We start from the raw sequence: 24,161 nt of genomic DNA on the forward strand, positions 1-24,161 counted from the left end.
GAAAGAAGGAATTTGAGCCACTTGTAAGAAGACTTTGGTTTCTGTGGCCCCTAATTCAAAAGCCACATGCTGGTGCTTTGTACTGCAATTCTGGTGACATGGTATGACTAGGATTGCCACAGGTCACTTCCTAGAGTCTGCTGGGGTTAAGTTCTCTTGTATTGAAGGAGAAAGTGGAAACATTCTGGACAAGTGACATTGTATTCATATGAATTTTCTGAGCTAAACAAAAGCGGGAATTTATCATTCAGGTTTGTATGGGATATTGAATTAGTTAACCACTTTTTTTATAGAAACAGCATAGCTTAATGAAGAAAGCACCCAAACTTTTGTAGTCATTCCACATGAAGAATTTGTACTGGAAGCATGCATGAATCACAGAACTGTAGATTTAAAGATGAGTGGAATCCCAAAGGTCATTGAATCTAACGACTTCATTTTGGTGAAAGTAATATGGGTTGTGGGTGACAGCGCCGGCATTCTAACCCAGATCCTTGAACTCTAAATCTCTGCATACTATGATGGTTTTTCTTGATTCAAAGGAAGTGATGACTATTTTGTATTTTGTATGTATTTTTCTTGGGTTTCTATTTTTTTATTTTTTAATTTTAAATTTAACAAGCATCAAAAACACAAAATCCATATACAAAGTAAAACAAAAAAAGATGTTTGTCCATGAAGCCATGAATTATTGCATTCCATATGCTTTTTAAAAATGCAGATAATAAATTTAACATTACTTTTGAAGTGGTCCTCTTTGTTGTCCTTTCTTTCTTTTGAATTTCCTTCTGTTCTCCGTGAATGTTTCAAACAGCTTTTCTCTTTTTTTGTTTGCTTGTTTTAGGTGGGGTTTTTTTTGAGGGATAAAGGGAACTGGCACTACCTGGTTACCCCCACTCCCATCAACTTCTCCCCCAGTTAAAAACAGACAAATAAAATATTCTAGAGAAAAGTGGTCCATGCAGAAATGTGGGTGTGATCCATTGTGGTTTCTCTGTTAGGAGGAAGGGAAGAGACATGCTTCATCTTAGACCCTCTAGAGATACGTTGGACATTGTTTTAATCAGATTTATTTGCACCCATTTTTAAAAATCAAAATACCCTTCCAAACGAATGACTGTGAAGACATTACTACAGAAGGACTTGTTTGCATCCTATTTAACCTGATAGTTCTTCTCCTTGAAAAGGTGAAGCATTTCTGTGTTGTTCAGTTTGACTCCAGAGAGGCTCTGCCAGCTTTATGTTGCATCCCCAGCTTTATTATGTGGTCCTCCAGATAGCCGGGACCCTTCAGACCACAAGGAACAGCTCGATTCATCCTGTGCCCAAACGGTTTCTCTGTCCTTTGTAAAACCTTCTACAGCAGATGAGCCAGTCCAACCCCTTGTTTTAGAGAGAAAGTTTCCTACAGGGACTGCCTACTATAGGTGAGCTCATCAAGGCAAAACTGAGCTTCACTCAGGTATCCCCCGGCTCCTTTTTTCCCTTTTTTTTCCAAAACTTCCCCACCAAATCTAATTCTAGAATAGAATTTGTAATGTGCTTAAATGTAATGTGGTTTTAAATAAGGTGGTAAGTGGAAACTCACTCTTCCATAGAGAAATCTTGTCTCTACTGTCATCTTCTGTGTCTTTGCATCTCAGAGGCATCATCTGGCTTTGCACTTCTGAGTCCTGCCCTCCACACAGGAGCAGTGGGGGGAGAGGAGAAAAACAGAGCTAGAAGGGTCAGAGAACTGGCCCAGGGTCCTGTGGATCTGGGAGGGAGAGCTGACGCCATGCTGGTCACACGGTGCACATACATGCGCACACCCACCCACACAGCCCTTGTGTTTTAGGATGAAATCTAACAGGTGAGGGCCGCCTCCAGTTCCTCTGGGTGGCGCACCACATTCGAAGCCCTGCAGCCACTAAAAGCTACTATTGAACTGTCCTTAATCTCTCCAGCCATTTGAAGGGTGGCCGACTGGAAAACCAAGCCTGAGAGTGGTTTATTTTTTTTTTATTATTTTTTTTTTTAGTTGGATTAATAATTCATTCTGGCTGTTCCAAGCTTTTACAGGAGGGAGAATGTGCTTGAGCCCAGCATATGGGGGCCGTGGCTGTCGCTTCCCGTCAGTGCAGCCGAGTGGTGGTGGGGGCACAGGGGAAAGCAAGATCATCCCACACCTGCTGAGGAAGTGCTCTTAAAAGGCTGGGGGTGCGGGAGGGGGGCCTCCGGCAGCCCATTACTCCAGCTTTGCTGCTTGGATTCAGGTCACTGGCATTTCTTTTGTTTCTTGGAGGCTGCTCATATTGGACTTTCATTCCCTAAAGGAGCTGAGCTATGCAGAGAGAGCAAAGCCCATTTCCTGGCTTTTTTCAATGAGTTTTAGTCATTTTTTCGGCAGAGCAAAGACCTCCCCTCAGGAAAGTACTTCGGAATACCAAGGAGCACAGACATTCCTGTTGTTTGCAGGATGGAACACTTAAAGGAGGCAGCTTTCAGTTTTCCTAAGCCCCATTCTTCAGCTTTTAGATTGAGGCCTGACATACAAGTCCTCAATAAGTCTTGGCTTAATTTGATCCTTCCTTTTTCTCAAAGCAGATGTTTGCACGCAGGGTATTAAAGTGTTATTCTTCCTTATGTCATCTGCCTTTCAGGGAAGGTAGCTTTCAGAGATACAGGTTTTGGGAAGATGACATGTTTGGAGAGGACCAATAGGGAACTGTACAAGGTAATATGCTTGGCTTTAGAGTATAAAAACAAAGGTGCAAAGTACTCCTTGTACTCCAAGAATGTGCCTTCTCCTGGAAGGTATCGGAGGGGGGAGGAGGGCACCAACAACTGGGTCGAAAAGATCTTGCAGGACCTGGCACCCAAACTGAGCCTCGAAGGACACAATTCCAGAAGCAAGGAAGGGGGGAGTGCCCTTCAAGCACGGAGGTAGGAGATGAAACGTTAAGTTTAAGTGAATTGCAGGTTTCCCTGAATTCTGTTTTATTTAAATCTTTCCTGGACTGGGATAATGCAAAATAGACTCAAATGGTAGTCTGGAATCAGACCTTAAATGTCCTTAAAACAAAGAAACTTGTATCTTGTAGAGGGAAGAGGGAGCCATAGCATTTTCTGAGCAGGACGAGTGTTGCTTTGTTTAGGAACACTTTAACAGCATTAGTAGAGAAATGGAGGGTGAAGAGACTAGAGACAGGCAGTTCTATTAATCATTTGCAAGTATATCCACCCTTAAATTTTTCAATTTACCTTAAAACTGGTTTACGTGCGCTGAGTAGCTGCTGACAGATAATGAAGGAAGGGCAATGAGTACTCTCTCCGGAGGAAGCCAGGCTAATTAAAGTTGTACCACTAATCATTGCTAAACAGCAGCCCTTGAAATGATCATTGAATATAGACTGAGGGATACAAATCCTGTCTGAATCATTTCTTTTCAGATGTCCTTCCCCCATGTGACTCAGGATGACATGTGGCCAGGAAGACTGACTCATCCCAGTTTCCTGTAAGAAGTCCATCAAGGACTGGCCCCAAGACAATCTATACAGACTTCAGAATCTTAGGACTCATAGGGCATCTGATGAATTTGGCTGTTTAGCCGGCTAGTCTTCTAGAAAGGGGAACTTCTGCCTAGTTATTAGTTTACCTTTATATGGAATCAAATCAATATGTTTTCAGCTGCCCTTTCTTGCCCATTATCTCTGCCTAACCAGCAGAGCCAATCTTAATTGCCTTCCTTACTACAACTCTCCAATGTGGACCAAAGTGTAGGAGGATCTAGATATGAATTTGACTTCTGTTACCTATTACTACCCCAGTCACCTCAAGATACTAACTCATCTTTCTTCTGTGGACTTCAGCATCTACCAAATGAGGGAGATAATTACATAATATTTTAGATCCCATCAGTTCTTCCTTAAGGGCATGTCTTCCAACTGTCCGCTCCCCCAACTCCCATGGTTACCAGAAGGTCATTTCCTTGAACTGTTCTGTTAGTGCCTAGGCCCCTAGCTGATAATCCTCATGTGCAGGTCTCATCGTGTCACTGTTGCTCAGAAGTTCAGTCCTGTCCACTTCTTTATGATCTCTTGGGCGTCAGGGTACTCCAGGCCCTTCAAAAAATCTCCACTATCTCTCAAGTCTGTCCACTGTCTATCCATCTTATAGCAACTCTCCCTTCTCTTTTGGCCTTCAGTCTTTCCCAACATTAGGGTCTTTTCCAGGAAGTCTGGTCTTTTCATTATGTAGCCAAAATATTGAAGCTTCAGTTTCAGGATTTGATCTTCCACTGAATAGCCTAAATTAACTTTTTAAATATTGACTGGTTTGATCCCTGTCCAAGGAACTCTCAAGTATCTCCTCCTGCACCACAGTTTGAAAGCTCCAATTCTGCAGTGTTCAACTATACATTGCTGCTGGAAAAACCATACTTTTGACTATACAGATTTTTGTCAACAAAATGATCTCTCTACTTTTCAATCTGCTGTCCAGATTTGCCAGTGCTTTCCATTCAAGGAGAAAGTGTCTTTTAATGGCATAGCTGTAGTCACCATCTACAGTGACTTTGAGCCCATAAATATAAAATCTGACATTGCTTCCATTTCTTCTCCCTCTTTTTGCCAAGAAATGATGGGGCCAGTTGCCGAGACCTTGGGGGTTTTTGAGGTTAAACTTCAAATTGGCTTTTACAGTTTCGTTCACTGTATCAAGAGGCTTCTTAATTCCTCTTCACGCCTGAGATTGTTGATATTCCTCCCAACTTGTGATTATCCGGCCTGGCATTTCACGCTATGAACTCTGCATATGAGTTAAATATGATGACAATATACAGCCTTGTCATACTCTATTTCCAGTCTTAAAACAATCATTTGTTCCATGTTCCATTTTAACTGGCTTCAGAGTCCTCAGAAGATAGGTAAGGTAACTTGGGACTCCCATCTCTTTGAGAACTTGACACATTGTGTTGTGATCAAAGGCTTTAGTTAATGAATCAAAAGTAGATGGTTTTCTGGAATTCTCTCAGCTTGCTTCATAATTAATTGGCAATTTGGTTTCTAGTTCCTCTGCCTCTGAAAACCAGCCCATTTTTCTGGTGATTTCTTTGTTCTTTGCTAAAGTCCAATTTGCAGAAAGCATTTACTGGCATGTGAGATGAGCACAACTGAGTGAATGAGAGATTGGAATGAGGAGAGACTTGAGGCAGGGAAACCATCTTAATCGCAGCTACTGTAGTTGGCTAGTGCAGGCAATAAAGGCTTGCCCCAGGGAGTTGTCAGTGTCACAATCTGAGAGCACATACAAGGGCTATTAGGAAGGCAGAATTGGTAACACTTGATAACTGGATATAGTGGATGAGAAAGGGGTCAAAAACAGTCAGGTGTCAGCTACACCCAGAGAAGGAACACTGGGAAATGAATGTAAACTGTTTGCATTTTTAAAATTTTTCTTCCCAGGTTATTTTTACCTTCCAAATCCAATTCTTCCTTTGCAACAACAACAACAACAACAAAATTCGGTTCTGCACACATATATTGTGCAGGATATACTATAAGATATTTAACATGTATGGGAATGCCTGCCATCTAGGGGAGGGGGTGGAGGGAAGGTGGGGAAAATTTGGAACAGAAGGGAGTACAAGGGATAATGTAAAGAAAAAATTACCTATATATATGTACTATCAAAAAATGTTATAAAATTAATAAAAAAAAATACGCGCGCACACACACACACACACACACACACACACACACAAATAACCCCCCACAAAAACAGGTGGCAGGCCCGGTGACAGAAAGATGGTGGTCCCCTTAACAGTAATAGGAAAGCTTGGGGAACATAGAAGGGGTTCCGGTTTTGGACATAAGAAGTTGATGGTATCTATGGGACATCCAGTTTGAGATGCCCCGTAGGTGCAGTTATCTAAAGATGAGAGATAGGAAAGCACTCTGGAGGTAGCTGAGGTTTTGTATGATGTCTTGGAATAGAAAAACTGTGGTTAAACTCCCTCAGTCCTGCGGTTAGACACTAGACTCCGGTCTTCAAGAGTTCGCATTCTGTGATAGAGACAATCTATGTGGGGAGAAACAGTCACGGAAGGAGTTCAAGGAATGGTGAGTAAGATTGTAGTAGTCCAGCGTCACGGCCATTCTAGAAGCAGTGGTAGTATTGCATCTCTTCAGTGTTTCCTGAATGAGAACTGCAAGGAGCAGAGGGGAATGCAGCAGCAGGATGGATGGCAAAGCATCCAAGATGTCTGGAGTGAATGAATACCAAGCATACTGGGGGGCTACCCCCTCCAGTGGAGAGTGCAGAATTCCTGTCTTACAGTACCCTCAAGTTTTTCTACGAAAAATCACTAAAGACAGAGGCCACCAGAAATCAGCTAAGCTTGCCTCATGGCCTGCTATCCCGTCTTCCTTCTGTCAGAGCTTATTTATCCCCAATTGGGTCCTGGGAAGATCCCAGCTTGCTCTGGCATTCACTTTGGTCTGTAACTTTCTCCTTCCAAATGAGAATTAACACTTTACTAATGAGGTGGTGCAGGTAGATAAGAGTGCTGGCCTGGAGAGATCAAATGTGACTAAAGTCACTTAACAGCTGTGTGACTGGGCAAGTCACCCCTATTTGCCTCAGTTGTCTGGTCTGCAAAATAAGCTGAAGAAAGAAATGAAAAGCTAGACCACATCTTTGATAAGAAAATTCTAAATGGGATCTTAAAGTCAGTCGCAAATTAAAATGACTGAATTATAGACTGTCTCATAGGATGATTAAGGAAAGCATTTTGCACATTTTAAAGCACGATGGAAATAGGAACTATTATTAGCTATAATAAAGCACTTTCAAATGTTATTTCATCTTTGTATCAATCCAGGGCTGTAGGTACTTTTGTTATCCCCTTTTTACAGATGGAGAAACTGAGGCAAACAGCAATTAAGTGACTTGCTGAGTGTTCCAGAGGTAGAAAATGCCCAAGGCTAGATGTAAATTTATCTTCCAGCACTCTGCACTAAGGCAATTAATCTAAATAATCTCCAACTCCCCAATTTGGTGAAACTTGAATCTCCAGTTATGGTAGGACAAGGAAAGATCAGTGCTCATTCACACTGCTGGTACAAAGGCTCTGTGTCTTTTGTGGACATCTTGAAAGGAATCGTATCATGGACCTGGAGTATGTTGTTTGAATCAGGATAAAGAATTTGGAGCTATCCCGATGCTGCCAAGCTTAAGTTCAGTACTGTCAGCCACACTACTGGGTCGTCTCAGAACTCTAGATAGGGTTAAAAGGGACCAGTCACATCATGTGTTGTACGGGGTGCTGGGAACACAAAGATAGCAAGGAAACGGTGTCATCTCCCAAAGAACTCCCAGTGTAATGGAATAGACTGAGAAGGTGCTCCCTAAAGCAGAGAGCTTGAAACCCCTCCCCCAACACAAAGATGGTCCTCTGCTTAAATAAAGAGCAAAAATTCTGAGACAAACTAGAAGGAAATCTGAACCAAAGACACTTTCAGAATTGGAGTTGGGGAGTTCTGCCATGCCTTCCATTATCCCAAGTTGCTTGCTCTCTGACACACAGACTTCTCAAAGCCAATTATTCTCTCAGCCAATGCTTTATGATTATGAAACAATTTCTAAGGAACCCAAATTATAGGGCGGGAGAGAGCATGGGAGCTGCATGTAAGAAATGTCACAGAAAGCACCTCCCCAAAAAAGTGTGATGGGAAAAGGAGGGCCACAAACAGCCTGAGGAATGCCCTGTTTGTAAAAAACTCCCAAGACCGGGAAGAGGGATGTGGGTGAAAATGACCTGGAATAATGGGGACTGTGTGGAAGGACAGCAGCTTTCATCAGCCTTCGGAGCAAGGCGCCTATTCCAGCTAATAGAGACGTAGCTAACTATATCTGATGCCCACAACAGGCCTCCCTTCTGGGCTCAAGTTCCTGGTTCCCCACCAAGCACCTTCCTCCCCGTCACAGTTCATTAGTTGTGTGGTTCCCATCCAGACTGGGCTGACTGGCTCTGGCCATGGGAGGGGTGTGATGAGGTTGGTCCGCTAGAGCCAGGCAGAGCTTTCCTTAGCGTCCTTCCCGGACCCGCTCTGGGGTAAAAAGAGTTTGGGTCAGCTTCTGGTGCTGGGTTTCAGCAGGGCCCCTTGAGCAATCAGTCTGCTGCAGACATAGAAGCCTGAGAAAATCTTGGGATTTTAAATGCATACAATATGTGGGACTACATTTCTATATTGAAGCCCTATGTGAAGAACCCCGGTCCTGACTGCTAACCGTGCCCCCCATTCCTGGGATAAGGTTTACCTTTTTTAAATCCTGTGTCCTTCAGTGGGCTCCTTGGGGCCCAGGCAATCTTTAGCTTGCTTTTATGTCCCCACCACTGGCCCGAGGATTTGTGCGTTCAGTGTGGTAGTGGATGCTTGGGGATCTGACCAGAGGTCACTTAGGCTAGCACCCATGGTAGCCGGGCCAGGTTAGTGAGACGGCTTGGGGAGGATATAAAGGAGCAGGTCCCTGAGCTGGGACCTCGCCTGCCCTCAGCTTTCCTCAAGGGGACAGATGGGGCCTTGTACTTGCGGCTGTGGCCACAGCTCAGGGACAATGTTTCATTCTGACTTTCTGCTGACCCAAGGCCGCAAGCTGATGATGGGGAGCACATGTTCAGCAGGCTTAGCTGGGGGGAGGCCGGGGCCTGTGTGCTATCAGCTAAGCGAGCCAAGCAGGGCCCGGCATGGCAGACGGGTCTTTGAGGGTCCCACGTGTCCAGAGAACTGGAATGAGCTTCCAAGCAGACATCTGGAGCAAGAAGGACCTGGTCCGAGACTATCAGAAATAGAACAGGTGCCCAAGACTTGTTGGTGCTCTTTAAGTGAGCCATGTGGCAGTGGTCATCCCTACAAAGGAAGAGCCTCGTTTTTATCAGCAAGTGAAATTTATTCTGTACAAATGGATGGAAACATCACCACACGAGACTTGGGTAAGCCTGCTCCACGGAGGAGGAGGTTGGCTCCACCCATGCATCTGAGCCAGCAATGAGGCATCCTTTGGCTTTGAATGGCCGCTTTGGTGACCCTTTCGTTTCTAGGGTGGATGTTAGGGATGAACCTTTTCTGTCATGGACCCCTGAGAGTTCTGAAGGGTAGGGAGCCATCTCAGAATAACATTTTTCAAATGGGTGATAACACCGTAAACAGAGCCACAAAGGAAACCAATAATATTGAGATCATCGTCCAAACTTTGGGTTAGGAACTGTGGTCTGTGACAAAAGCAGCAACAGCTACACTATGTGACTGCAACAGCAGGACTGTTCAGGACTGAACTTGCTGCGGCTTGCATTTTTTCCCGTGAAGAGAGACCAGCCCTTGTACTTCCGAGTTGCCAGGCTGTTTTGAGGATCGGCAGAGATGCTGCATTTAAGGAGATGGGTGAGCTCCCGCTACCCGACAAAGACACGTTTGCTAAGTGGCCCCAGCCTGAGGAAGCTTTTGTAGAGAATGCTCTCTCTGCATTCTGTACCCCGCCTGTGCTGCCAGTGCGCACTGGTACCCAACCCTTCCTTGGCACTCCAAGCTTTGCTGATCTGTCCACAGGGCAGGCTGCCTTGGAGTGTCGTCCCATGCAAAAACATGTGCTAAGGCAACTGGGTGACGGCTAGAAGCAAAATTTTATTTCTTCAAAAAAAGTCACAATTGAAAAGTGCCTTTAAACATGCTATGAAGAGAGTGTAACAGGCGGGGGGTGACAGCTAGCTTCCTATGGAGGCAGGCTTATGACCCATGAGCCATTGATCCATCCATGAAGGTCCCAGCAGATCTTTGCAGAGCAGTGAGGTATCCTTAGTTTCTGAGTTTTCCTTTAACACAGGAAGGATACCTTCCACCTCCTCATTCTTCCCCACTGTGATTTTTGTGACTTGAGAAAGCTTGGGTTTCTTGACTGTCATTCTTATAATTCCCAACCCTTGCTTGCAGTGCTAGGAAAAACCAACAACCCAATAATAAAGCAAGTATGAACACACCTATGATAAAATGGTGAACACGTTTATTAGCCTCTAAAGTATCAGACAAGTAATGCAAAACAAACGTAGGACCAAAAGCAGATGAATTGGTTCTGAGGTCTCTTTTGACAAGAGTGTGAAGACATGGAGCTCCGTACAGTTTACAGCGGCTCCTCCTTTACTGAGCTGACATTTTCTTATGAATAGAAAACAGTTATGTTTGGCTCGGGCTGCCAAAGACCCAGAAGCCTAGCCTAGTGTTTGCAGGATCCCTTTGCAGAGCTGTGAACCTTGCTGCAGGAGACTTGACAGGGCTGGGTCAGCTTCTCTCCAACCTGAGCAAGATTTCTGATCCTAAGGAAAGCAAGAGCTCTTCCCTTTCTTCCCCAGGTGCTCCTCCTTAAGGGGTGTGATAGCACATGGAAGAGCAAGGCACTTCCTGCCCTCACCCCCAATTCAGTCTGGCTGGCCCTGTGGTTTGTTACTGGCACAGGTCCCTCACTCTCAGACCCAGACCCAGAAAACTTCAGCTCAGCTAGCCAGGAATATACCAAGAAAAGAAACTTCCCCTGGCCAAGGATCCAGACAACCTTACCTAAATATGCTAACAGGACTGGGAGTTAAAAGCTAACTCCGTAACTATATACAACTCTGTGTCTGACATGCACACCATGTGGGATCTTCCCCGAGACTTGAGCCAGAACAACAAAAATACATAAACTCACAATACAAAAGAGCTTGATAAGATTTTTAAAAACTCCCCCAAACATGCAGCTTTAAAAGGGGTACAAAATAAAAATTCTTATTATTCTAAGCATTCAAAAGTCAAACACAAAAACTGTGATCCAACCCAGTGTATGAAAATCCAGGCATCCTTATAATATTCAGCATAAAAAAACACTCTCTCCTGCTGCGTGTTTACGTGATGTTTAAAATTTCTTTTTAAACTCTACAGCAATGGATGGCAGACCACGCATTCACAGAAACACTATTTCTTACATTATACAGTGTAAAAGAGAAAAAACATTTTTATTTATTATTATACTTTTTCTTCGACAAGTACAGATGTGTGATAGAGGCTGTGGCAAAGTCTTGGAGGAATCAAAACCAGGTGGTGCTTCATTCAAGCCTGAAATAGAAAAGCAAGAATCACGTTAGGAAGAAGTTGCAGATCGCTGCCTGCTCGTCCACCCAGTGTTCCTTTTGCTACCTGCTTGGAGATGACATTTATTCCATCTTTCCTTTCTGGTGTTGGTTGGGGTTGGTCAGAAAACAAGGTAAGCATTCAAGGGATCACACAAGAAACAGAACAGAGCACTGGGCAAGGTCAGAGTCCGAAAGACCTGAATCCAAATCCTCTTATCAGAAACACACAACATTGGACAAGTAAATCACTTAAATCAGCCTTGATGTCCTTGTCTGTAAAATGAGGATAATAATGGCACCAACTTCCTAGAAGCTCTTTGCAAACCTTCAAATGCTATATAAAGGCTATGAGAAATGTTCAGGACAAACAAAAAATTACAAGAACGATAACAAATGGTAAAGATAACATAAATATATGATATCACATTATAGGATAGGCAGCCAAAACTGCAATTGGAGGCAAATTTGTATCAGAGGACACTTTTATTAAGAAAGAGAAAATTTAAGAGGTACATTTATGGTTCAAGAAATTAGGAGATGAACGAATGAATACATGAAAACATCATCAGAATAAAAAAATAAAACTGAAAATAACAGGGTCGCATGGCTATTAAGTGTCTGAAACTGAATTTGAATGGAGGTCTTTTTAACATACTATCATTGCCTATAGAGAATCAAGAAAAGAGTGTACACACACACACACACACACACACACACACACACACACAAATAATGTGTGTGTATATATGTATATATACACATACAAGGAATACAATTTTATCAGTCAGTCGATAGGCATTTATTAAGGGCCTACTATTTGCCATGGTTTAACACTGTTAAACACTGGGGATGCAAAGGCAAACTATAAATAGAAAAGATGACAATAGTTGTCCTTAATTCTCGAAGAAGACCAAAATGAAATCACTATTGAAGTGCCAGTGCAGTGTGTCTGACTGTGCCTGATCAGATCAATAGGAGCTCAGAAGGCTCTAATAATATAAGTTGGGCACAAATAGTCCATTCAACCATTTGGAAGGGGAATTTATAAATTGCACATCTCAGATGTCTTTTGAACTATTGCAATTGTGCTTTATTCACAAAGCACAGCGCCGTCTTTCATACATGTATGACAAGCTGAGAGGTCCTATGCCTGTTGTCTCCCATGTTTCACAATTTATTGCAAATTTCTTCAGAAACCCTAGGAATTCCTTGTATTGCTTTTCTGGCCATAATCTGAGTGCTTCCTTTGTGTGAGCTCTCTACAAAAGTCTTTTAGGCAAGCACGTCTGGCATCCGAACAACAGGGCCAGCCCATCAGAGATCCTCCTGCATCCCTGCAGTAGGGTTCGAATGCCTGGCACTTCAGTCAAGAAAGGGCTTCAGTGTCTGATCTCTTACCCTGCCAAGGAGTCTTCAGAATCTCGGTAAGACAACTCAAACAGCAGCCATTAAATTTGCCGGCATGACCCTGTCGTCCCTGTCGAAGGTGTCTGACCCCACTGCTGAATGTAGCATACGAAAGGCACTGAGCAAGCACACAGCTGTTCTTCCCTCCAGTGGTCATGTATTCATCATTCTATCACATATTGCCTTTTTCACTCACATATCCCCTTTCTGTCTCTTCTCCTTACAATGAAAAAGTGTAAAAGCAAAGGTTTTCTGTGAGGGTGCAACTGTGAAGTTTTATGCATTTTAATAAACAGAAGATGTACAAACTTCAGAAGTAAGTCTTGATTGTTGCTGTTTCCAATTCCATTCCTCCCAAGGATTCCCTGCCACGTCTGCTCTTGCATTAAAATTACCCAGAATTATCAGCCTGTGCTCCTTTGGCACACTGATGAGGGGTTCTAGGTCTTTATATAATTTTGATTTGATTTCATCAGGATTTGCAATAGTGGGAGCATAGGCATTAATGGTGGTGGTGTGGAGTCTTCCTTGCAAGTGGCAATTGCATTATCAGGAGACTGTCATTCACTCCTTTTGGTAGACATACAAGCTTGCTGACTAGATTAAATTTTGATTGCAAAACCTACATCAGCTTCGTGGCAGTCCCCTTCTCTGCAACCACTCCAGAAACACATGCAGCCAGTTGTGACTTGAGTCAGCTGGCCTTCATTTGCCTGCTTCCTTTCACTTGGGGCTGCTATACCCAGATATTATACCTGCTCAGTTCTCCAGCAGTAAGAGTCGTTCATCCTTCAGATCTACTGGATTTCATATTGCCCATGACTGTGTAACACATTGCATGGAAACATGCAACAAAAACAAAAGTTTTTGTACTATTTTTGACCATAGGGTGGGACAGACTCCTGCCATGGGTTGAGTAAAGGAGACTGTTTTAGGGCAAGTTTTCTAACCCCCTTCTCAAGTCAGAAGGGGAGCAGCAATCCTTAAAAGGCTCCTCAGTCACCCAGGGGGCTGCCGAATCCTACTGCTGCTTCAGTCTGTGCTAGAGTTTGGGCTACCTGTGGGCAGGATGATGATTATAGCTCCTTGTGCCATACCTGCTATTTCATCATGTGCTTGTCTTTGGACTTTGGGAGGTAGGTAAAGATGATCCAATGGTCTGGGTGATGTCTTTGGATTTGCACATAAATTGGATTTAAATGAGGAAGAGCTGTACAAGGTCATCAGCTTCACTCTCTCTTCTTTTCTTCTGTACCTTCTATACTCAAGACTTGATTCTCAGCCCAAACAGCAAAGCTCTCTCCTGTAGTGAGCTGTCGTCTCTAGAAGCTGCTGGATCGCTCTCTGGGAAGAGATCTGCTGTGTCTACTCAAATCTTTAAGACAGATTCTTCTTCCTGTAGCGAACCGTTGTCTCCAGGCAGTTGCTGTTAACTCTTGTCCAAAGAAGTGACTTCCCTTCCTGCAGAGAGCCCCGTCAAGCCTGATGCAATTCAGAGTCTTTCTCTTGAATCCTGGCTCTGAATCTCCTCCAACTCTTATCCTTCTTCAGGCCGATCTGCTCTCTGCGCCCAGTGCTGTCTCTTTTTATCCTCCCAGAGAATGGGCGTGGGATAATGCAAGGGCTTCTGGGAAGAACCACCCCAGCCAATGAGCTTGCCCCCTCTATCAAGTCAACCTGAGTTCTCACCTTGTAATTGTCCAGAAAACCTGAATTCTCACCTTGTCACCATCCAGACAACCTCAGTTCTCACCTAGTAATCCCAACACTCTCCAGCTGGAAGGATCCTCAAAGTCCCATTTCAATTTTCTGACTTAAAAGCAAATAGGATGGTCAGTTTTTTAAAAAATGCTACATGTCTTCTGTGGATTTCAGGCTGGAAGAGACTGTGGCCGGGTAGCTGTCCCTGCTTGTCCCAGTGAGGTGGCCTGAGTCAGCAGCCCCTTGCACACCTGATCCCATGGAGGTCACTCTCGGGGTGACTGGAGGGCTCTTCCCACCTGCTTCACAGCAAGCACCTGATAACTTAGGATCAATTCTTGTTAAACCCTTTCCACACTGTGAATGTTAACCTGGGAAGAGACTGTTCTTCTCTTGCAGGGAGAGGTTTTGCTCCATCTGGCTTCCTGAAAGCCATGTCTTCCCAAGTGTTTAGGAGGCCTTTTCTCTTGAAGGTGAGAAAGAAATCAAAGATTCACAGACAGAGGTACAAGGAGACCTCAGCAGCCTTCTAGTTCAATACTGATTTTAGCATTCAACCCCTTCTTTTACAGAGGAGAAAACTGAGAGCTAGAGAAGTCATAGCATCCAGAGGTGGAACCTTTTCATTTTATAGAGAAGGAAACTGAGGCCTGAGGAGTCACAGCGGCTTGCCATCAGCGGTTTCTCCACCAACATCTACAGTTATAAAGCTAATATGTTTTGGAGTTCATTCCTTTCTGGCAGACTCCTTGCCTGCTCCCTGAGCACCCCACTCCCAATATACTCCCCAGCACAGGAAGGAATGCGGATGAACCCCACCCTCAAGTACTGAAAGAGCACACAGACACAATCAGCCATCTGCTATCCAGGACGTGAGAGGGAACGTGAAGGATGGGAAATGTAGCACAACTGGCAAAGTTCTAGAGTGTATTCCTGTAAGGGAAGTGGGGATGGCGGGAAGGGCTGAACAAATCTCCCGAAGGGCAGCATCACCCACTAAGGCTCAGCCTGGTGGCCACCTTGGGCCAGACTGCACTCCCACTTCCCTCTCATTCAGGGTAACTATAACAGTAAACTGGCAAAATGCCACAGGAAATATTCAACCAGATTTTTAGTAAAGAGTTTAAAAAAGCTTAAAAAACCCCGATGGATTTGGGACTGACTGAATGATTTCAGCCCAAAGCGCTGCCAGTAATGGCTCCAGGACGTGGCTTCTTGGAGGGAGGTCTCCAGTGGAGTGCCCCAGGGAACTAGCACCTGGCCCTGTGCTGTTCTACCCAGTTACCAATAACTTGGAAGAAGGCACCAACAGAATGCTTATCAAACTGGCAGAGTTCTATGATGCTGGGAGGGAGAGTAATGCAGGATGACACTGTCCAAATCCACAGCGATGGTGACTGGCTGCAATTCTGAGCAGAACTGAAGAAGAAAAACTACTAGCTGTAAGACCCGGAGAAAAATCACTCACCTTCCTCCACGGCTCAGGTTTCTTGACTTGCAAAAAGGGCACTGATAACCACAGTCCTAACCTCCCAGGGTGATTGTGAGGATCAAATAAGATTCCGGGTATTAAGTATTTTGTGAATCAAAGTGTGCAAACCATGGAACTTTGGCTACCAGAAGTCCCTGGGCTATGGTGAGTAAGGTATAACTGTCTTTGCAATGGGAAAATCCTAAGCAGGCTGGAGGGGGACCTGCACTGGTGCAGTTGGGGACAAGTCTGAGTCCAATCTACCAGATAACAAGAAGAAACATAATATAATAATTTAATATATAATCTAATATAATAATAATAATAATAGCCAGCGCTATCTCACTCCAGTTAACTATCGCAGCATCTTTGAGAGGGGGGCCTGATAGGAATTCTGAGCATCAGTACAGGAGGAGGAAGCAGGCTGAGAGGAGACAAAGGACTTGCCAGGGTCACAGAGCTAGCCAGTAGTAAGGCAGGATTCAAATTCAGGTCTAATAACAACTAGCATTCATATAGCACTTTAAGGTTGGCAAAGAACTTTACAAATATCTCAATTTAGCCTTATGACAACCAAGGTGGTGCTATTACTATCCCCATTTTATAGATGAAGATACCAAGGCTAAAAAGCTGTTAAACATCTTGCTAGAAAGCATTTGAGGCAATATTCGTATCCTTTTTTACCAAGTGCAGGGCTGTGTGAAAGAAGTCAGCTTAAAAAGTTTCTCCTTCATAAAACCTTTTGGAATGGTCTGGCTGGTCGCTCCAAATACTCACCAGTAAGCTGCAGTCTTACAAAACAGCTCATGAAACCAGCAGCCACTGCCAAAGATTGTATCAATACCCACAAGACAAAGTGTAGCCGCCATCACACACCTGGTACCTGGGAAGGAGGAAGAGATGTACCTGTGAACGTAAGTCACCAGGGCAATCCTCTCCAGGCACCACAGGATCCCCTGGTCTTAAACCAGGGATGCTTACATTTGGAGGGGTCTGAAAACACTCCCGAAGCATGGGGGAAGCACTCTACATTTACTGTCAGAGAACCACGAGTCCGAATCCCAGAGGGGCCACTGAGAACCTCTGTGCCGTTGGCCAAATAATTTCTCTAGCTTTTAGGTTGCTTTTCTGTAAAGTGAGGAAGTTGGGCCCCATGTTTATAAGGTCACAGACTCAGAAGAGGAAAAGTCACATAGGCCATAGAGGAGTATACATACTATTCAGACTATGTCTCTAAGCTAGCAATTGGATTCAAGTACTTTGGCTCCAAATCTAGCGGTCTTTCTACTGCACTGTGTCATAATTCAATTTTAAAAATCATTTATTAAGCACCTGCTGTGTGTCCCAAACTACGTTAGGCTCTGGGAAAGCAAGAACAAAAATGAAACATTCCCTGCCTTCAGAAAGTTTACATTCTACTGTGGGAAGACAAGGACACAGAGAAGTCAATACAAAATATTTTCAAGTTAAATACAAAGAAACTTATCAAAGAAATATAAAGAAACAACCCAATATATCTGGAATTCCTTAATATCTATTAGCTCCTATAGGTCAAATGTGAGATCAGAGGGGGAAAAAGACCAGTTTCAGGTAATCCACTTTCTCTTTTCCTGGTTTTACTTGAAATTAACAAAAAGTCCCATATGTTTATAAGCAAATGTGAGGAGTTATAAAAGAGCCCCTGCCCTCAAAAGCATCCAACCTATGTACATATATAACACATATCAGATTGTTGTCTTAGAGAATGAGGAGGGAAGGCAGGGAAGGAGAAAAATAATGGAAATCAAAATCTTACAAAAGTGAATGTTAAAAACTATTTTTACATGTAATTGGAAAAAATGAAATACTATTAGGTTGAAAAATATATTAAAAATGCAATACCATAATAAAAAAACAACATACAATCTAATAAAGGTGTGAACCACAGACTTAGTTGTCAATCATCTCAGAGAAAGTAAAAGTATAAGAAACTTATAATAGCTGAGGGTCTCCATAATACAACTGTATTCCTTTTAGACCTAGACAAATCTAACCAAAAGATAAGAAAAAAGGAACTGAACAGAATTCTTCAGTTAATAGGACGCATCTCTGGTAATGATTAAATGGGACTAGAAAGGAGTATACTTTTTTTAGATATACATGGCATCAGACGCAGCTAGTTGGTGCAGTGGATAGCGCACTGATGTCAGGAAGACCTGAATTCAAATCTGGTCTCAGACACTTAACACTTCCTAGGTGTGACCCTGGGCAAGTCACTTAACTCCAGCCTCAGGGAAAAAATAAAACAACTAAAGAAGAAAGCAGCAATATTAAACACATCCTTAACTGACTATAGTACAATAAAATTAAATGCAGCGTTCTACCCCAAAAGTCTGCCATCTCTGTAAAGGAAGAAGGGAAGTATATGAGACTTTTTCCATGTCTCCTTAGGACCAAGCTTGGCTACTATAATAATACCGCATTCAATTCTTTGTTATCGTTGATCTTACTAAACTGTTGGTGTCAGTGTGCATGTGATTTTTCTTGTCCCACATCAATTCACTATCCTATCTATCTATCTTCCTATCTGCTTCTCTGGATAATCAATATTCATTATATTTTTATGACACAATAATATTCCATTATGGTTCTCTGTCACTTTGATTTTTTTAATTAAAAAATTATTTTCAACTCAAAATTTTCTTAGCCCCTACCTTTTCCCTTTCACCACTTCTCCTACCCACTGAGAAGATGAGAAATGATAGCCCTTATAGATGTGAAATTATGCAAAATATATTTCCATACCAGGCATTTTGCATTAAGCAACCAAGTAAAATTAAAGTTAAAAAAAAAAAAAAAAAAAAGGCAATAATATTCACTCAGAATTTACTCTGATCAATGATTTGGAAAACTAGATAAATTTCTGAAAAAATAGTGATGCTTAGATTTCAATACAAAAATTCAGATGAGGTCAAATCAAGGAAAACAGTGGTGGAAGCAACCACTTCCCTTCCTCTTTTAATGCAACTTAAAAGGACGTCAGTTTGTAGTCATCTAGGACTCCCAGAGATCAATAATTCTTACTAATAATCAATCCAGGGGAATTTTTTATCTGACCACACCTTTCCCATCCTCTATACTGTTCAGTGCCTTAAGGCTCATGAAAGTCATTTAACATGACAGGACTGAAGGTGCTCTCTGCATCATTTAGTGAACAGGCCTTTCTTCAGGCTTCATTCCTCAAATCTTTGACTTTGGGGGAAATGGAGATTGCAAAGGCTGTTGCAATTGCCAGTCATGTTGTATTTGTCCCCTTCGTTCACGTCATCACTGTGCACTTCTTAATGAACTATAAGCAATGGCTTCCTCTAATATCTCTCCTCTCCAACTCACCCTGCCCTTGAAAATCCAGAAACTCACAGGTATAAATGTCAGCACAGGCTGGACATTGTAGAGAATGCCCCCAAAAGGTTAGTTTCTCCATTTTTTGAAATTATCAGGAAAAGGGGGCAGAGATATTCTGGAAAGATACCTCAGAGCTCCACACTGTCCAACCCTTTCAGTTTATAGAGGAGGCCCAAGAGATTAGGGGGCTTGCTCACGATCAAAGACTAAGTGGAAGAGCTGAGATTCAAGCCCAGGTCTTTGGACTCCAAACCCAACATTCTTTCCATGGCTTTATGCTTTGGACAAGGAGAGGGGAATGAGAAAAACTCCTCTGAGTCACTAAGACCAAAGCACCAACTCATCCTAATGAGTCTTGATTTAGGAATTGTGTTTAATTGATAAACTTTGTTTTCCCAGAGTGGACAGCCCTAAACAAACACTCCAAAAAACCCCTAAGTACAAATGCCAAGTACTGAGACTGATAGAGCCCAGGGCATTTCTGTAGTTTAGCGATTTTTGAGCTAAAGGAAGGCTGTGGGCTGTGACTTCAAGGTGGTGCTGGCCGGGATATTCACAGTTCTCCAGTTTTCTTGGCTTTTTCAGTTCACACAAATCTTTCTATTTTCGTCTGAAACGCTCTTGCTGGTCATTCCTATTGGCAAGGCAGGATTTCATTATATTCCCATGCCCCGGTTAGTTTAGTCTTTTCCTAATGGTTGGTCACGTAGCATGTCTCCCGCTTTTGCTACTCCCAAGCAAACAGCTGTCAAGGTATTTGCACAGATGGACCCGGTCTTCCTGCTAGCATGTTCCCTGGGCCATAAACCCATTAGTAGGATCACTAGGTCAAAGGGGAGGATGCAATTTGGTAACTTTTCTTGAATAATTCCATATTGCTTTTCAAAATAGTTGGATGGACCCATTCACAGCCATGACTTAGCATGCCTGTCTTCCCACAGCTCCACCAGAATATTTATGTTTCAGCTGCAGTTACTAAATTAGATTTGTGAAAGAGAAATTTTATCCCTCATGGGAAAGGAACTCGGATCAAGAGGCAGCCAGATTGGAAAACCTGATATCATCTTCTTCCTCACTAAAAAGCACCTCCAAAATTCCCTGTTTCTGCGGGGGCACCACAAGTCTCCCCATCCTTCACTGTAACTCATACCTTTCCCCCCTATCCAATCAGGTACCGAGTCTTATTGATTCTCTATTCACTTCATGGCTTGTATGCACCCTTCTCTCTCCATTCACACCTACTTCTTGGCCTTCACCTCTCTCCTAGAGTATGAAATAGTTTTTCTAAAATATATATCTTTTGTTTTACATCACCTAGACTTTTTTCTTGTATCTCCCGCCCTGCAGCATCTCCTATAACAAATATTTTTTTTTTTCCTAAGAAAAAAAGAAGAGGAAGAGAAAAAACAACCAGAAAAATGGATAAATATAGAGGAAAAAAGAAATCTAAAAATTCATGGAGTTTTCCACATCTGTGGATCTGTAAAGGAACTGGCCTTAATGGCCTCCCTGACTCCAGTATCTCCCTTCTTTTCATCTTCTTACCCGCACAGTTGTTGAGATTCCCTGCAGAAACTCCCTAGACTTGTCCTTACCAACTTGTCTCCTTGTACCTTTCAAATTAAGTTTGCTCTCCTCCCCTTCATGAAGTAGCTCCCACCAAACTGGACTACTCTTTCCCAGAATCCAGCTGCCATTTCCTCTCTCAACGTCCATACATTGGCCAAGCCCATCCTTATGTGCCTTTTTTTGCCTCTGTGCCCAACACCTGGAAACTGCACCCCACCCTCCTGGCCATTCCCTACAGAATTCCTGCCCATCCTTTACATCCCAATTCCAATGAAATGTAATCCTCAGAGGTGATGACTCATTTCTAACTTGGGATGAGAACTCCGAATGCATATTTCTCTCAGACAAGACACATGCAGTATACAACAGTCTCACAGTCCCAAAACAGTTCTTTGATTCAGTGTTTCTCAACAGAAAAAGGCTAAAAACAGTCCTCTTTCCCATCAGAAGTAAGAACTCTTGTTCTCCCTGGGGCATGCTGAATGAAAACTCTGGTCCTCCCAGAACCACTGCTCTTCCTTCTCAAACAGCAAAATGTGCTCTTCCTGCCCTTTTAGTAAAAAAAAAAAAAAAAAAAAAAAAAAAAAATGCCCATTAAAGAAAGCAGCTGTACCTCATGCTTGCTTCCTTGCCCCAGCAACATTTTCAGTCCTTGCAGATCAAAATCAGGATTTGAGAGGATATACAAACAGCCTGTCACCCATAACTTACAAGATATTTTACATAAGACACATATTTTACACTAGCTCAATTCAAAATAAACTTTGCTCCTTCATGACACTTACCCTGCTTTTATTTCTTCACCTCCCCCTTATTAATCCCTTATGTTCTGACTTCTACCACTAAGCTGGCCCTAACTCCATGGTTATCAAGAATCACCCTCCACTGTGAAGTCTGATTTCTTTTTTTCTCATCATACTGGCCCGCTATCAAGCCCACCAACCCCTTCTTCTCTCCTGGTTTCTCTGACATTGTTCCCTCAGTGCCTTGCACATAACTGGCCTTTATTAAATCCATCCTCGATTGGATTGATTCTCCTGCTACTGCCCTGACTGCCTCCTCTTAGTCTCTTTGGCTGAATCATCACCTATCTTCCACCCCCTTAAGAGGGTTTACCCCAAAACTTTGTTCCAACCTGTCTTTCACTTGCCTCTCTACATGGATCACCTTGGTCGGCTCCATGGAAACGGATTGATTATTCTCTTCTCAGATGGTTCCCAAATCTATACACCTGGCCCTCACATCTTTCCCAAGCTCCAGTCCATCACTAATATCTGGTTGCATCTCTTTCTCTTTATCTCATTGGTTCCTCCAACACTTAAAAAACACATAAAAAATGAATTCCTTCTAACTCCACCTGAACATTTTTTGTTTCTGTCGGGGACCCATCCTCCTTCAGTGACCCCGATTTATGATCTGGAATTACTGCTGACTTTTCTCTTACCTCTCCTAGCTGATCTGGCTAACTGGACTTCCACAGCACCATTTGCCGGGCCCGATGAGGGGCGTGGGGAAGGGACCCGAGTGATCTCTTTGGGATGATGGCTAATACTTTAAAGTCACTTAGTAATAAAGCCCTGGCAACAGGACCAGCAGAGTCTGCTGACTGCATCCATTTCCCAAAAAAGGGACACACCCAGAACCAATTACACCCCATGAAGATCGGCTCATGGGACATTAACCAGACTAAACCCCAACAAAAATGGACAGTAAGACCTGTACTAGGACTCTGTGCACCGGAAGATTCTTGAATGGAGAGTCAGCTTCATTGCTGCTTTCCATTCCCAGGGGCCCAGAGCTCAAGTAAGGTTGGCCAAATGAATGGCTGAGCCATGTGAGACCTCTTCAAGGGCAACCGTGGTTCTTTGGGACAGCTGCCTAGCTCTTCCCTCTTTGCTGATGGGCATCCCTAACAGCCTCCCCTACAACCTGTGCCCTGGGCCCAGAACCAGACAGGGCAGCTGGCATCCACCAGGCTGCACTCACAAGCACCCACCCATATCTTTTAGATGAGAAGCATCCAGGCCTGGCTTTGCCCAGGCGCCTCTGCTTCAAGAAAAGGGACAAGATGGCCAAAGGGAGGCAGGGAGGCTGGCCCAGGAGGCAAGGGCACTACTTACACAGTATTCAGCAGAACTGACGGGACTTCCAGCCCTGAGAAGTAGCCTCGGAGGGAGGGAGCCAGCGCATCTGAAGGGGCAAAGAGAGTGAAACGTGAGCCAGGCTGTGCTACCTTTCGGAGCCCCTGCCCAGCCTCCCTGCCCCGGCTGGGTCCCTGGCAGGGTGGGAGGGGGAGAAACAGCCCTGAGCCAGGAGCGACCCCCCCCCAATACTAATTGCACCTTGTGCTTCCCTGGTATTTTAAGGCTCCCCTAGCTCTTCCCTCATGGCAGAGAGGCAGGGGAACTATTTTTATACCTTATTACAGATAGAAACTGAGCCAGAGAAATGACAGGACTTATAGCCACAAGTAGTTAGTTAGTCAGAGGAAGGACTTGGACCCCGAACTCTTGATTTGCCACCCCAGGCCTCTTTCCACCAACTCCTATTGGCACCTTGGAGTCCCTCAAATTCTGGGACGGCTCTCTTAGCCAAACCAAGGGCAATGGGGAGGAGGGGGCTTCTTCATCTGTTTCTCCAGACAGGTCCTAACAGGGTGGTAAAGCACTCTCAGAGTTATCTGTGCCCCTTCTCTGTCTTGGAAAAACAGGCATCCTTGATCCTAAGAGAAGGGGAATTATCCACTTCCCGAGTCACCACTGAGGAATAGAAGGGCTGACAGCTAGCTCACGTAAACCATTTTCCCAAAGCGATGGCCTGGCAGGGAACCAGGGGGCTGCCTGTTTGGAGGAGGGAAGTGAGGGGATTTCTGTAAGCAGGATGTTGCTTTATCATGGAAAAATGCATCCACTTTGATAAGCTAGGGCTTCCTGGAAGGGACCCAAGTAAGTAACCGGGAAAGAGGCAGTCCGTCAGTCGCCCAGACAGCCAGCGGCGGGCGGAGCCAGAGGTCCTTCTGCAGGACTGCTCCTGTCTTGGGATTTGTGACTATCTTTCTCTCTGACCCCAGCCCCCAACTCCCTGGGTCGTTTGTTCCCTGAAAAGGAAGCAGTTACTGCCTTTGGCAGGATGTCCATTCCACCCACTGATGTCGGCAGCATCCCATCTCATGGGGTTTGAAAGGAATACAATCTTAAAGACGGACAGCAGGCGGCCAGCTCCAGGGCTAGGAGACTAAAGGGAATTTTCTCTGTCCTTCCCCACTCTGCAGCAAGGGACCTCTGAGTCCACCAAGGGTTATTAGGGGAAGCCCACTGACTTCCTGGACTGGGACAGCACTCCTAGTGGGGCTCGACCTTCCATAGGAGGGGTCTCAGGTCAGCAGATTTGGGGGGAGTCGAGGGCAAGGGCACTTTCCCTAACTGCTCCATTATCTGTGTGAGCCATGGGTCAGGGGCTGCAGACCCCCTGTCAGTCTGCCCTTGGAGG

General features: G+C 44.0%; 1 protein-coding gene across 5 annotated transcripts in view; it reads right to left on the minus strand.

Moving 5' to 3' along the window:
• Positions 1–10,016: 10,016 nt before the first annotated feature.
• RBPMS (RNA binding protein, mRNA processing factor) overlaps positions 10,017–24,161 on the minus strand; it is a 162,871-nt gene continuing 148,726 nt past the window's right edge. For 3 of the 5 annotated variants that reach the window (XM_074275404.1, XM_074275402.1, XM_074275403.1), the window contains 2 exons: positions 22,793–22,862; positions 10,998–11,123 (listed from right to left, as the gene is read on the minus strand). In XM_074275404.1, coding sequence (XP_074131505.1) covers positions 11,114–11,123; positions 22,793–22,862 — 80 coding nt within the window. In that variant the 3' untranslated portion in view covers positions 10,998–11,113. Of the gene's footprint in view, positions 11,124–16,496; positions 16,603–22,792; positions 22,863–24,161 lie in introns of all 5 variants that reach the window. The other 2 variants (XR_012483499.1, XR_012483498.1) reach the window with 1 other exon arrangement.

The sequence above is a fragment of the Sminthopsis crassicaudata genome, chromosome 6 (genome assembly GCF_048593235.1).
Source record: "Sminthopsis crassicaudata isolate SCR6 chromosome 6, ASM4859323v1, whole genome shotgun sequence".
Classification (NCBI taxonomy): domain Eukaryota; kingdom Metazoa; phylum Chordata; class Mammalia; order Dasyuromorphia; family Dasyuridae; genus Sminthopsis; species Sminthopsis crassicaudata.